We start from the raw sequence: 12,541 nt of genomic DNA on the forward strand, positions 1-12,541 counted from the left end.
TCCATACTTACCTCTGTAATTATAAACTACCTCTAGAGGTATAGCTCTTGGTTTATCACTTTTACACTTTTTAAATTTCCTTCTCCTGACCCCTCAGTGTGGTCAGCTCCACATTTATGTAACAAATGTGTATTAACCTGATTACATGCCAGGGACTGTCCAGGCCCTGGGAAGCCATTAATGAACAAAGCAGGCAGGGTCCGGCCTGGCGGGGTACAGAGCTTAGGTGAGGGAAGCTGAAAAAGTCAACAAGCCGGAGATGTTGGCAGAGATCTGAAACAGAATAGGGCCAAGAGGAGATAAGCAGCAACTGTCCCTCAGGTTGGTTGTCACAGCAGACCAGTCTAAGGAGGTGACATCGGGTGGCAACCTGAAGTGAGAGAGAAAGGCTTGTTTGTGTTGCTGTGACAGAATTCCTGATGGGTGGTGGCCCTGCGGTATGGCCCTTGCCTAGCAGACAGCAAGACACACCCTGGGGTTGATCCCACCATGCCACCAAATGAAACCGGAACGAACACCCCAGACAAAACCAAAACAAAACCCCTTCGGCCTAACTGAAGACTTCACAAGGAAAAGAGGTAGCTGCAGCTCGCAGTCCTGGAAAGATCAAAGAGGGGAGTCCAGAGAGCACAGAAGCAGCCCGGGCCACCTGGCTGTGTCACAGTGTCACCAAATCAGCGCACACAGAAGGAGCGTGGGGGCAGGGCAAAGAGCCAGGAACCTGAGCTTCAGTTGTAATGACCCATTCTTAGGGGAGCTGATTCGGTCCCTGGAGACCTGGCCTGCTCCTGTGAGCCTGTCCTTCCCAGGGTGGTGCCCACACCTCCCCCATCTCCGCAGGGGCCCAGCCTCAGATCCTCGCCTTTCTATCCTGTTGTACAGGGAGGACTGGGCTTCCAGCACACGAACCTTTGGGGACAGATCATAATGTTAGGGTAGCCAAGGGATCATTTCTAAGAGGACAGAGAAGGCTGGTAGCAGGAGTGCGGGTGGCTGGGTGGGGTAAATGAGTTTCGAGAGGAGTCAGGACTTAGGGTTCTAGACTAACACACACACACACACACACACACACACACACACACACACACACCACATACATGATACATGCCTGGTGTCCTCAGAGGTCAGAAGAGGGCGTCAGATCCACTGGAGCTGGAGTTACTGGTTATTGTGAGGTAGCGTTTGGGGGCTGGGAACTGAATGTGATTCCTCTACAGGAGGACATACTCAGCCATGGAGCCGTCTCTCCGCTTCCCCCGAGTCCAGCGTGGTCAGGAAGCGTGAGAAAGGTGGTGTGAGCAGTTAGAGGGCCGCTGAGGTGCCACAGAACCAGAGCTGGCTGGGGGCTGCACGGCAGCCTCAGTGGGTGGGAGCCGAGCACTTCCACGCCTACTTCGCAGGACGCAGGACGAGCCTACAGGGATGCTGATGGTTGGTTAGATGTGGAGGGCGAGGGAAAGAGAGGACACAGATGCTGATGAAGGGAAGCTCTGGAGGCTGAGGTGTGCCCAAAGCCCTGCTGGGATAGGGCGGGGCGGGGCACAGATTTTTATTTTCAAAAATTTAAGTTTTCTCTCTCTCAGGGGGGAGGGGCAATGAGTGTGCCGCTGTGCACCTGTTGAGGTCAGAGGACATTTTTGGAAGTCAGTTCTCTCCCCTCGGTGTGTAGGGCCCTGAGGTAAACCTTGGGTGATGAGTTTGGCGGCAGGTGCCTTTCCCTGCGGGGCTGTCTCGCCAACGGCCTGTGCTGTCCATTTTAACCTGAAAATGCAGTGAAGTGAGGCGCTGTCCTCTGTGAGCTGAGCCCGGGGCCAGCTGTCCAGGGATAAAGCCCCCCAGGGAAGGTGAGGAAGACGCGTCTGAATTGAGTGTGGGATGCTGGGCAAGGACACAAGTCAGCGAGGCCAGGGGCCCTCAGTTTTCCTGAGGGTGCAAGTTGCGGCCTCCACCAAGTTCCTTCTGCTGCCCAAAGAGTCAGCTTCCTCCCTGTTCATAACGTCCCATTGTCCATCTGAGTTGACTTCATAGTGGACACTTCGCCTCCAGAGTCCAGTCCCATGTGGCTGCAGGGAGGTTGGTGAGGATGGGGCCTGGAACTCACTGACACGTAGGACAAGCGGGTGTTGAGCTACTTGTCAGGGGAACCCCGGATAGCTCTGTTCCGAGGTCACTGGGGCCTTCACTTCCTCCCAGGAGGACTCGGCGTCCTGCCTGGGTAGAGTGGTGGCAGGCTCAGGGACTAGACACAGCTGTGCTGTGGCTGCAGAAAGCTCAGGGTCCAGCCCAAGGGGCCGGGCTCACCAGTCACCCACGCTCTGCCCGGTCCCGCATCTTCTGCTGCGGTCAGTGTCCCCAAGTCCAGCACACCATGCTGGGTTTGGGGTGACCCGGCCTGCTGCCCTGGGCTCCCCGCCCCGACTGTGCGGCTCCTGGCTTCCTCCGCCCCGCTAAAGCCAGCAATGATCCTCGGCCACGGTCCGTCTTCTGAAGAGGCGTTGAGATTTCTCGAAAATCTGCTGACACCTCTTTATGCTCGTGGGTTTTAAATATTTTACTGACATTCTTAGACTTGCAAATTTGACATGTTTGGCATTCTCCAGTCCTTTGTGGAGCTCCAAGTCTCCATCTGGTGTCTTCTTCCCACCTGACCATTTTCCACACATCTTCTGGCAGTACGCTCTCCGAGCTGTGGCTTACCGCACAGCCTTACCTTCGTTTTGGAGGGGTGTTTTCATTAGGTGTGGAGTTTTACACCGAGCCTTCCTGTGTTCCACCCAGCACTGTAAGCTTTCATCGTGCTGCCTTCTGGCTTGCATGGTTTCAGTGAGAAGCAGGAGGTGCTTTCTGCTTGTTCCCGACAGAGGGAGGGCCTTGTTCCATTCAGCGCTCCTATGGCTTTCCTTTTGGCACCTTCTCAGCGTCTGGTGGCGAGGGGCCCTGGCATCAGGTTTTTATGGAGGTGTTGTGTCTGCTGGTTCTGTAGGTTTATCATTGTAGTCATTTCTACAACAAATTGCCACAAAAATGGATGAGTTTAGCAAAAATTTACAGTTGGGTACATGCCTTAAATCCAGCACTCAAGAGGCAAAGGCAGGCAGCTCTCTATGAGTTTAAGACCATTCTGATCTACAGCGTGAATTCCAAGACAGCCAGTGAATTTCAAGACAGAGAAACCCTGTCTTGAAAAGCAAAAAACAAAAAAGACATTATTCATTGGCTTCTGGAGCCATCATGGTGCTCTGTGGTGCTGTCACCTGGAGTTCCTTGACAGGCATCTCCAGATATCAGTCGGGTGTGGTAGCATGTGGTAGTTCTGGCCATCCCAGTACTTGGGAGGCCGAGGTGAGAGGATCTAGGAATCAAGACCTGCCTCAGTTATGTCCTGAGTTCAAGGCCAGCTAAGCGGGTCTCAACGCCTCCTCCTACGATAACAGCCAGCTGAGGCCGGGGCGTGAGTGGCATCAGTGCCAGCTGGGGCTTCATCTTGAGAGCTTGTTCAAACACCAACAAAAGAAAACCCCCAAACCCCCAAACTTGAGCATATTGCAGCACCGTCTCTAATTTCGAGTGTTTGTATTGAATATTCGTTGCTCTCGAATACAGACCATATTTTCCTACTTTGTGATGAGTTGGTGTTTAATAAAGGTATTTTTTAAAAAAGATTTATTTATGTAACATTCTGCCTGCACACTAGATCTTACTGTAGATGATTGTAAGCCACCATGTGGTTGCTGGGAATTGAACTCAGGACCTTTGGAAGAACAGTGAGTGTTCTTAACCTCTGAACCATCTCTCCAGCTCTAATAAAGGTATTTAATATAGGTTTAAGTATAAGGGTTAAGGAAAAGAGAGGTGTTCAGCAGAAAGTTAGATGTGCCAGACATCATGGGTTATGGTTTTGGACACAGTCTCATTACATAGTTCAAGCTGGCTTTGAACTGTTACCTTAGCCTCCTGTCTGTTGAGATTACAGGTTTGAGCCACCCTATTGTGCTTCGTATCCTGCCTAGCAAGTTTTGCCTGAATGTTGGACTCTGTAGATATATATTCAACATCTGAATTTTGTCTTCCTCAAAAAAGGTTCTCGACCTTCCTAATGCTGCGACCCTTTAATACAGTTCCTCATGGTGACCCCCAACCATAAAATTGTCTTTGTTGCTGCTTCACAGCTGTAATTTTGCTACTGTTGTGAATTGTGGTGTAAATGTCTGATGTGCAGGGTATCTGACAGCCAACCCCCAAGGAGTCTCCACCTGCAGGTTGGGAGCGGCTGCTCTTTAAAGAAAGAATATTAGGCCTCCTTTTAGCAAATTAATCCTTTGCAAATGAATGTGATGCTCTGACGCTGTCAGTCTGCTGGGCTGACTCAGGTAAGCCTTTCCTCTCAACGGTTTAGCCTACGTGGGGCACAGCGCTGCTTCTGGGGGCTGCTAAGTAGCGGGGAAATTACAGGCTTGAGTGTGAGTGGCTGCCCTCAGCAAGCTGGGAGTTCCTGTCCACTTTTCTGTTCTGTATAATCTTGTAGAGTTTTGCTGTGCACATGTGAGGTTTGGTAATCAGTGAAGACTCTGAGCCCCCACCCTCACCCCGGGCAAAGGAGCAACCTCTCCTCTTCTCCCTCCTTCCCTTCCACCCTCTTCCCCTCCTCCACTTTCCTCCCTCTTTCCTCAGAGCCCATGCTTTTTCTAGTCTTCTGACTGCCTCATCTTCTCTGGATTCCTGTCTGTCTGCACAACTCAAAGTCTGCTGACGATTCCGTCTCTGAGTAGCAATCTAGGGTGTTTCTTCAAGTAGAAGTGCTGGGAAGCCACAGGCTCAGGGATCTCAGACAACTGACCTGTTGTCAATTGTGGAAGAACAATTACTTCATGTATTTTGAAGTGATAGCAGCCCTGTCCACTCTCAGTACAACCTTTATTACCTTGGTTGGAAGGGAAGCCCTTTCATCAGGTTTTGGGAAAGTGTTAGCATGCGTATGGTTGATTCACTGAGTTTAACTAGAAGCCCAGACTCCTGAGATATGTTTAAATATTTATGTTTGACATATCTGATTCTTACGACACAATGCAATGTGGTGGACTATCATTCCCCAAAATCACAGGATCTGCGCAAACTGTTGATGCTTGAGCTGGAAGCCAACACCAGGCCCTGACGTTGTGCTGTGAACGTGTTCTTTTGTCACCACCAGTGTTTGAGGGGGAGGTGTTGCTCGCTGTGTAGCAGGCTAGCCTGGACTCACGGTTCCCCAGCTTCACCTGTGTGTACTGCCTGCTGTGCTGGTGTTGTCATAGCTGTTTGCTAACCACCACTCAGTGGCCATGCCAACCCTGTGACTTAGTGGTGCTTCCTGACCGTGTGGTCTGAGACCACTGGAAAGGTTTTGCCATGGCATCCTCCTGGCTAACAGCATCTTTGGATGAACCACCACTGAGTCTCTGCCCTACTTGCCACAGGAGGCCCATGATGCCAGGTAGATAACTCTACCTGGGGCGGGAGGCCCAGAGGTCGGGAAGGAAAGCCCTTCCTCTCACTGACCAGTGTCCTTTCTTCCTTGTCTCCTGTGCCCCTCTCCATTCACCTGGCATAGCACGTCATGTTAGGCTCTCTCATGGCTTGTGAACTGGACCAGGTGATGTTGCTGGGGAGCTGCGGCCAGCTTAGGAGCTGTTGAGCCCATGTGGGATTCCCACAGTAACCAGGGCTCCATCAATTTCTTCTGCAGGTGGACATTGAACAGCTGGATCCCCGTGGCCGGACTCCGCTGCACCTGGCCACCACCCTGGGGCACCTGGAATGTGCCCGTGTGCTCTTGGCACATGGTGCAGACGTGGGCAGGGAGAATCGCAGTGGTTGGACAGGTGGGCGCCCTGTTTGTCTCAGCCCGTGTCCAGCGTGGAGCGCTCACTGGAGCGGCTGGCGGGTCTCACCCTGGGATGTGGCTTCCCTCCCCAGTGCTGCAGGAGGCGGTGAGCACCAGGGACCTGGAGCTGGTGCAGCTGGTGCTGCGGTACCGGGACTACCAGCGCGTGCTGAAGCGGCTGGCAGGCGTCCCCATGCTCCTGGAGAAGCTGCGGAAGGTGGGCCCGGCTCTCCGCCTGCCCGCTGCGGCCCTGTGCCCTGAGGCTGGTGCCCGCTCAGCCCCTTCCTCTCCTTCCTCCAGGCCCAGGATTTCTATGTGGAGATGAAATGGGAGTTCACCAGCTGGGGTAAGAGGGCTGGAGCCGCCGGGGCTTCACGCTCGATGCCCCCTCCCTGGAGTGTGCGTCCACGCTTTTCACGGGGCTCCTCAGCCAGCCTCAGCTCCAGTGCCAGCTCCCAGCCAGCATTTCCAGATTGCCCAGACGCTTTCTTGATTCCATTGTTACTTTCCTCTGTAATGGTTTGCTTATTTAGTGCCTGCCATTTGCTATAAGGTAAAGGCCAACAGGCAGGAGTCTTACCTTGTTCATTGTTGTATCTCCGATGGCTGGAACAGTGCCTCTCATGGACTTGGTGTTCAGTCAATACTTGTTGAAAGTATGGGTGAGCGGTTGAGTGAATGAATGCACGCGCAGTGGGTACGAGAGACGCTGGTGTGTGAGTCAGCCTTGTGCCCAACCTCAGGTTGCTCAAATCTACGTTGGGGGAGGGGCCGAAGGAAGGGCATCTCCCTTGGGTTCCCCTCGTCCTTTTCTGGCTATCCTACCAATTCCAACTCCTGTGCCCTGGGCTGGCCCAGGCCACTGAGGCCCTTTCTGACCTCCACTCCCACCCAGTGCCCCTAGTGTCCAAGATTTGCCCTAGTGACACCTACAAAGTATGGAAGAGTGGGCAGAACCTGAGGGTGGACACCACGCTTCTGGGCTTTGACCATATGACCTGGCAGAGAGGGAACCGCAGCTTCGTCTTCAGGGGCCAAGGTCAGTCAGGCAGTAAGTAGGGCAGGGTGGGAGACAGCAGACAGCGCAGACCACCCTGACCCCGCTCTTCTCTGGCGGCAGACACAAGTGCTGTGGTCATGGAGATTGACCATGACCGACGCGTGGTGTACACGGAAACGCTGGCGCTGGCCGGGCAGGATCGGGAGCTACTGCTGGCCGCCGCCCAGCCCACTGAGGAGCAGGTGCTGAGCCGGCTCACCGCGCCTGTGGTCACCACACAGCTTGACACCAAGAACATCTCCTTTGAGAGGTGAGTTGGGTGGCCTGGCTAGCCTGAAGCCAGCCTGACAGCAACCATTTCACTTGGGCCACTCTCCCTCCCCAGGAACAAGACCGGTATTCTGGGTTGGCGCAGTGAGAAGACAGAGATGGTGAATGGGTATGAAGCCAAGGTGAGCTCTGGGAGGCACGCTGAACAGAGAGCTCCCAGCCCAGTCTCCCCAGCCTGGTGGGTGGAGAGGCGGCACAGCATGGAGGGCAGGCGTGAGGCCAATGTTCTCCGAGGAGAGGGCCGTTTGTGTGCAGTTTTTAGGGTGTCCGCGCCCAAGGCTCTGCTCTGACATGCTGTGTGCGGGCAGGAAAAACCATGCTACTCTGCTGTGCAACAGGCAGTGTGTTCTGAGCCCCGCTATAGCACCTCAGTCAGGGGTGCTGGGCTGGTATCCTGCCTACAGGTGAGGCCACAAGCATTGGCGCGGTCAGTTCACTTAATAGAGTCATTGAAGCACAGGTGACATGTGCCATTGTAGGCACGGAGCTGGGGATATGTCTTGGCTACCTGACCTCAAAGCCAGGGCCTCTAAAAAATGATCTGTCACTGTGGAATGCCGCCTGCCCAGCACATGCTGAATGAAGGAGCCGATGCAGGCTTTGAGGCTTTGCACATGTCTCCTTCCAGAAGCCCTCCTTGGCCCTGCATGCTAAGATGATGGGGGCCTCAGCTGTCCCCCGCTATGGCACAGATCTCACTCCTCAATATCTGTCCATTCTCTCATCTTTCCAACTAGAATGTGACTCTCAAAGGGGCAGGGATTGTGTCAGGTTTGTTGATCATTTTATCCTTTATGTCTGCCTCAAGGGCTGGCATCTTAACTGCTCCAAAATGTTTGCTAGTCTGGGATGGGGCTGCAACTTAGTGGTAGAACATTTGCCTACTGTACCAGAGGCTTCAAGTTCAATCCCAAGGACCATTAAAAAGTTTGCTGATGAATAAGAAAACAGGTGAATGATTTGCTCTATTTACTTGCATATATGCCTAAAGATGGGCACCAGAGCTGTCTCCAAGCCTCTTCCTCTCTGTCTTCAGGTATATGGGGCATCCAATGTGGAACTTATTACCCGGACACGGACGGAGCATCTTTCGGAACAACACAAGGGCAAGGTCAAAGGTAATGAGCTTGAGGGAAGCGCGGAGATGCTGCAGGGCGGAAGGGACTTCCCGTCTGCGTGCCCCCCAGCATCCTCTGGCGGCCCAGTGCCAGCATGGCTCAACCAGACACATAGATTTTAATTCAGATAGTTGCCTGACATACTGCAAAGAAGATCCTAGGGCTCATCTGGGCTCACTGATTGATTACTAATGTCTGTATCGCATTTAGGAGAGAAATGTCACGCATACCATTTATAGGCTAATCTAGTCATCTGACTCAAAACCTGGATAGAAAGTCAGGGAGCCACTGAGTCTGCGCCTCTTTATGTTGTGCATACTCACTGAGCATCATTTAACTGTCTCAAGTGGAGACAAGTGCAGAATGAAGTCATTAATATAGATGTGCCTAAAGGGAGGCATCCACACCCCCCCCCCAAACAGAAGACCGATGCTGCTTTGCTGTCCAAGGTCACTAACCTGGAGAGAAGCATGTTGAGCCGAAGCGCTGCTACTTTATTGATTTATTCTTTGAAACAGGCCTCAAATTCTCACTATGTAACCCTGGACTCAAATCCTTCTTCTTTCTTCTGTTTTCTTCTTTTCTTCTTCTTCTTTTCTGGGTTTCCTTGTGTCTCTCACGCTGTCTGTCCTGGACTTGCTTTGTAGACCAGGCTGGCCTCAAACTCACAGAGATCTGCCTGCCTCTGCCTCCCAAGTGCTGGGGGTTAAAGGCATGTGCCACTATGCCCACCCTCTTGGCTTCAAATTCTTGATGTAGATCAAGCTGGCCTCAGGCTCACAGATATCCACCCACCTTCCTCCCTCCTGAGTGCTGGTGTCTTTTCATTTTACCCAAGCTTGCATGGTCCTGGGCCCTGCTCCCTAGAGTCCTTGTCACTTTTAGATGAAAGTAGCCAGGAATGTGGGGTGTGCGAGCTGCCCATACCCCTAACTCAGGCACTGGTCTGTGGGCCCACAGTGTTGTCTGAGACCCCACTTTCTTCTAGGCTGTAAGACACCTCTGCAGTCTTTCCTGGGAATTGCCGAGCAGCACGGGGGCCCCCAAAATGGGGTGAGTGTGTGCCAGGTTGTTACTGTTTTGAAGGGTGTGGGTCTTGCTCACCGTGACCGGCGTGGGCTTCCTATCCACAAAGCCACGGCGGCTCCATGCTGGGAGGGGAGAGATGTGTCAGCAGCCCCTGAACTGGGCACTAAGGGCCCCCTCCTGTGCGGCACAGACCCTGGTCACTCAGACACTGAGCCAAGCCAACCCCACTGCCATCACCGCAGAGGAATACTTCAACGCCAACTTTGAGCTTGGCAACCGGGACATGGGCCGTCCCATGGAGCTGACCACCAAGACACAGAAGTGAGGCCCCCGCTCTTTCTGGGGGAGGGATGGGTGGGCTGGGGGTCTAAGAGGTGCTAGGAGGCCATGGCTTCCTACAGCTTCCCTTACCGCTTGGAATCTGGGGGCCAGGTTCAAGGCCAAGCTGTGGCTGTGTGAGGAGCACCCCCTGTCCCTGTGTGAGCAGGTGGCTCCCATCATCGACCTCATGGCTGTCAGCAACGCTCTGTTCGCCAAGCTCCGGGATTTCATCACGTTGCGCCTTCCACCTGGCTTCCCAGTCAAGATTGGTGAGCCCCGCCCCCAGCCCCTTTTCTCCTCAGCCTCCTGGAGAGGATGATGAGGTTGGAGGCAGTCTCAGCAGTGGGCCTAAGGTGGCGATGCCTGAGGATAGTGCCTAATGGCTTCCTTGTCCTCAGAAATCCCGATCTTTCACATCCTCAACGCCCGCATCACCTTTGGGAACCTCAACGGCTGCGATGAGCCAGTGCCCTCGGTGCGAGGGAGCCCCAGCAGCGAGACCCCCTCGCCCGGCAGCGACTCTTGCAGCGTCAGCAGCTCCAGCTCTACCAGTGAGACTCCACTCCCCACAGAGCCCTGCCCTCCCAAAGCTCGGCTCCACTTCCCTCCCCGACACCGAGGGGCGAGCCCAGCCCACACCTGACCCTGGCCCACGCCCCCAGCCTCCTGCCGCGCCTGTGAGATCTCCCCGGCGCTGTTCGAGGCCCCGCGCGGCTACAGCGTGCTGGGCGTCCAGCGAGAGGCGGCGACCCGGGACGAGGACGACGACCTGCTGCAGTTCGCCATCCAGCAGAGCCTGCTGGAGGCGGGCAGTGAGTATGACCAGGTGGGTTCCCGGCGCCACTCCAGGCCACTGGGAGCGCGGGCAAGCCCGGCTGACGGGACCCTCCCTCCAGGTCACCATCTGGGAGGCGCTGACCAACAGCAAGCCAGGCACCCACCCCATGTCCTATGAAGGCCGCCGACAGGACAGGTCAGTGCCCACGAGGCCGAAGAGAACCTAGAGATGCCTGCTCCCTCTCCTACCCCCACACACATGCACAGAGACCCCCAACTAACCCATCACACTGCAGAGTGACACTGGCACCCTACTAGGCCCAGAGAACCTTAGTGCCTTCAGCGGGGCGCCGGCCGGTCTCGAGAACCCGTAATCAAGATGGCTTCTGCCAACCCCCTTTCCTGGCGCAGGGTGGGTGGCCAGTGCTCCAAGCATGTGCAGAGAGCAGGGACCTAGCTCCCCGGACGGTCAGACCCTCAGCAGCAGACAGGTTGGCGGGGACCTGGGATCTGCCACCACCGGGTGGGGCCAGCACAGCCCAGCGAGACTCCGGGCTTCCCCTAGAGGGTGGCAAGCCTGCCCGGCCCTGGGACCTCCACGGTGTCTCCTGCCCCGCTTACGAGCAGGTGTCCCAGGTGTGCCGGGAGCGGGGAGCGCTCGACAAATCCTCCCTGCCCCCAGGAGCGCCCCACCCACGCCGCAGCGCCAGCCCGTGCCCCCGGCACCAGTGCCCAGCCCTCGGCCCAGCCCGGGTCCCGGCTCCAGCAGCCACGTGTTCCGGAGCTACAACGAGCAGCTGCGGCTGGCCATGGAGCTGTCGGCCCAGGAACAGGAGGAGAGGCGGCGGCGCGCGCGCCAGGAGGAGGAAGAGCTGGAGCGAATCCTGCGGCTCTCGCTGACCGAGCAGTAGCGCCCCCTGCTGGGACCCTCGCCCACTCCACGCCGGAGCCGGGTCTGCGCACCTGCCGAGCCGCTGCTGGAGTCTGGAGCCATTGCCTCGGGGGTGTAGCGGCGCACCAGGCTTGAGATGCCAGGGGTTTGATACAGGCGTGGAGCAATTTTCCAGGCCAGAGTCCTAGAGGCATGGCTGCTCTCCCTGCTTTGCTGTTCGGTGACCCCTAATCCGCTTCTCTGGATTCACAACTGTCCAAGAGCGGAGACACGGGGTATTGAAAAGGACACAAATCCTTGAGAGGAACATTGTCCCCGTCCCTTGCTCCTTCTGGCTGGTCCTCCTCCTTGCTCACTGACCCCTCTCCAGGACACTGCCCCTGAAGCCTTCGCATCTCAGCTCTTCACCCCTGGGAGGCAGCCGGTGGCCCAGCGTGCTGTGTCGCTGCTTTGTCCCAGACCCAAACCGGCACGTCAGGGGCCCAGCACCTCCCCACCCCGGCATTTCAGCGTCAAGTGCACTTAGCGGGGTGCCCGGCTCCCCAGCTCCCACACCTGTCCTGTGTCTCAGGGTGGTCCCAGCTTCTCCTTCGGCAGCCAGGAACTGGAGCCCCCATGCCCGCAGCACGTTTTTCTTGTGATCAGGGAGTGTGTCTAAGGTGCCCCTCGTCTGGGCAAGGCCTGATTCCCTCACGGTGCCTTGGGGAGTGGGGGCAAGCACGCGCCGACACAAAGGCGTTGACGAGGGCCCCGGCACCGCTCTCACCACCACCCCTTCCTACCAGCTGCTGCTAGCCCTCTGTGGTTGTGCACCCCTCTTGCCCCCGTTTAGGGGCTAACACCCTTTTTTCCAATGGTGCTAACCCCGGCTCTCCCTGTTCCGCCCTACCCACCTAAAGAAGCACAGGCCCCGCCAGGGCAGGGCTGGAGCACACCCTTGTCCTGGGCCGCCTTCTGGCCGGCTTCTCCGCCATGGGCTCAGAAGGGGCACAGACGGGGGACAAGAAAAGAGCAACAAAGCAAAATTGTTCTTCCCTTCCCTGATGCCAGGGGCACCGGACTGATGAGGCACAAATAAAAGAGGTTTCAAACCAGATGCTTTTTTCTACCTAACTTTATTGGGGACAAGCACCCACAGTGGGTGGGGGGTGGGGTCTTTGGATCCTCCATGCGAAGATGGATGACCTAGGGTCAGAAGCTGCCTGGGGGGGTTC

At 55.7% G+C, this 12,541-nt stretch overlaps 1 protein-coding gene across 5 annotated transcripts in view; it reads left to right on the forward strand.

The window, feature by feature from the left end:
• The window catches only part of Ankrd13b (ankyrin repeat domain 13B), a 22,335-nt gene extending 9,912 nt beyond the window's left edge, over positions 1 to 12,423 (forward strand). For 2 of the 5 annotated variants that reach the window (XM_060387252.1, XM_021652669.2), the window contains exons 2-15: positions 5,723 to 5,858; positions 5,953 to 6,077; positions 6,161 to 6,206; positions 6,756 to 6,899; positions 6,981 to 7,170; positions 7,246 to 7,312; positions 8,227 to 8,308; positions 9,297 to 9,361; positions 9,528 to 9,658; positions 9,770 to 9,927; positions 10,057 to 10,209; positions 10,321 to 10,484; positions 10,555 to 10,631; positions 11,063 to 12,423. In XM_060387252.1, coding sequence (XP_060243235.1) covers positions 5,723 to 5,858; positions 5,953 to 6,077; positions 6,161 to 6,206; positions 6,756 to 6,899; positions 6,981 to 7,170; positions 7,246 to 7,312; positions 8,227 to 8,308; positions 9,297 to 9,361; positions 9,528 to 9,658; positions 9,770 to 9,927; positions 10,057 to 10,209; positions 10,321 to 10,484; positions 10,555 to 10,631; positions 11,063 to 11,462 — 1,938 coding nt within the window. In that variant the 3' untranslated portion in view covers positions 11,463 to 12,423. Of the gene's footprint in view, positions 1 to 5,722; positions 5,859 to 5,952; positions 6,078 to 6,160; positions 6,207 to 6,755; positions 6,900 to 6,980; positions 7,171 to 7,245; positions 7,313 to 8,226; positions 8,309 to 9,296; positions 9,362 to 9,527; positions 9,659 to 9,769; positions 9,928 to 10,056; positions 10,210 to 10,320; positions 10,485 to 10,554; positions 10,632 to 10,846; positions 10,927 to 11,062 lie in introns of all 5 variants that reach the window. The other 3 variants (XM_060387253.1, XM_021652670.2, XM_060387254.1) reach the window with 2 other exon arrangements.
• Positions 12,424 to 12,541: the final 118 nt, after the last annotated feature.

Source organism: Meriones unguiculatus, chromosome 7 (assembly GCF_030254825.1).
Source record: "Meriones unguiculatus strain TT.TT164.6M chromosome 7, Bangor_MerUng_6.1, whole genome shotgun sequence".
In the NCBI taxonomy this organism is placed as follows: domain Eukaryota; kingdom Metazoa; phylum Chordata; class Mammalia; order Rodentia; family Muridae; genus Meriones; species Meriones unguiculatus.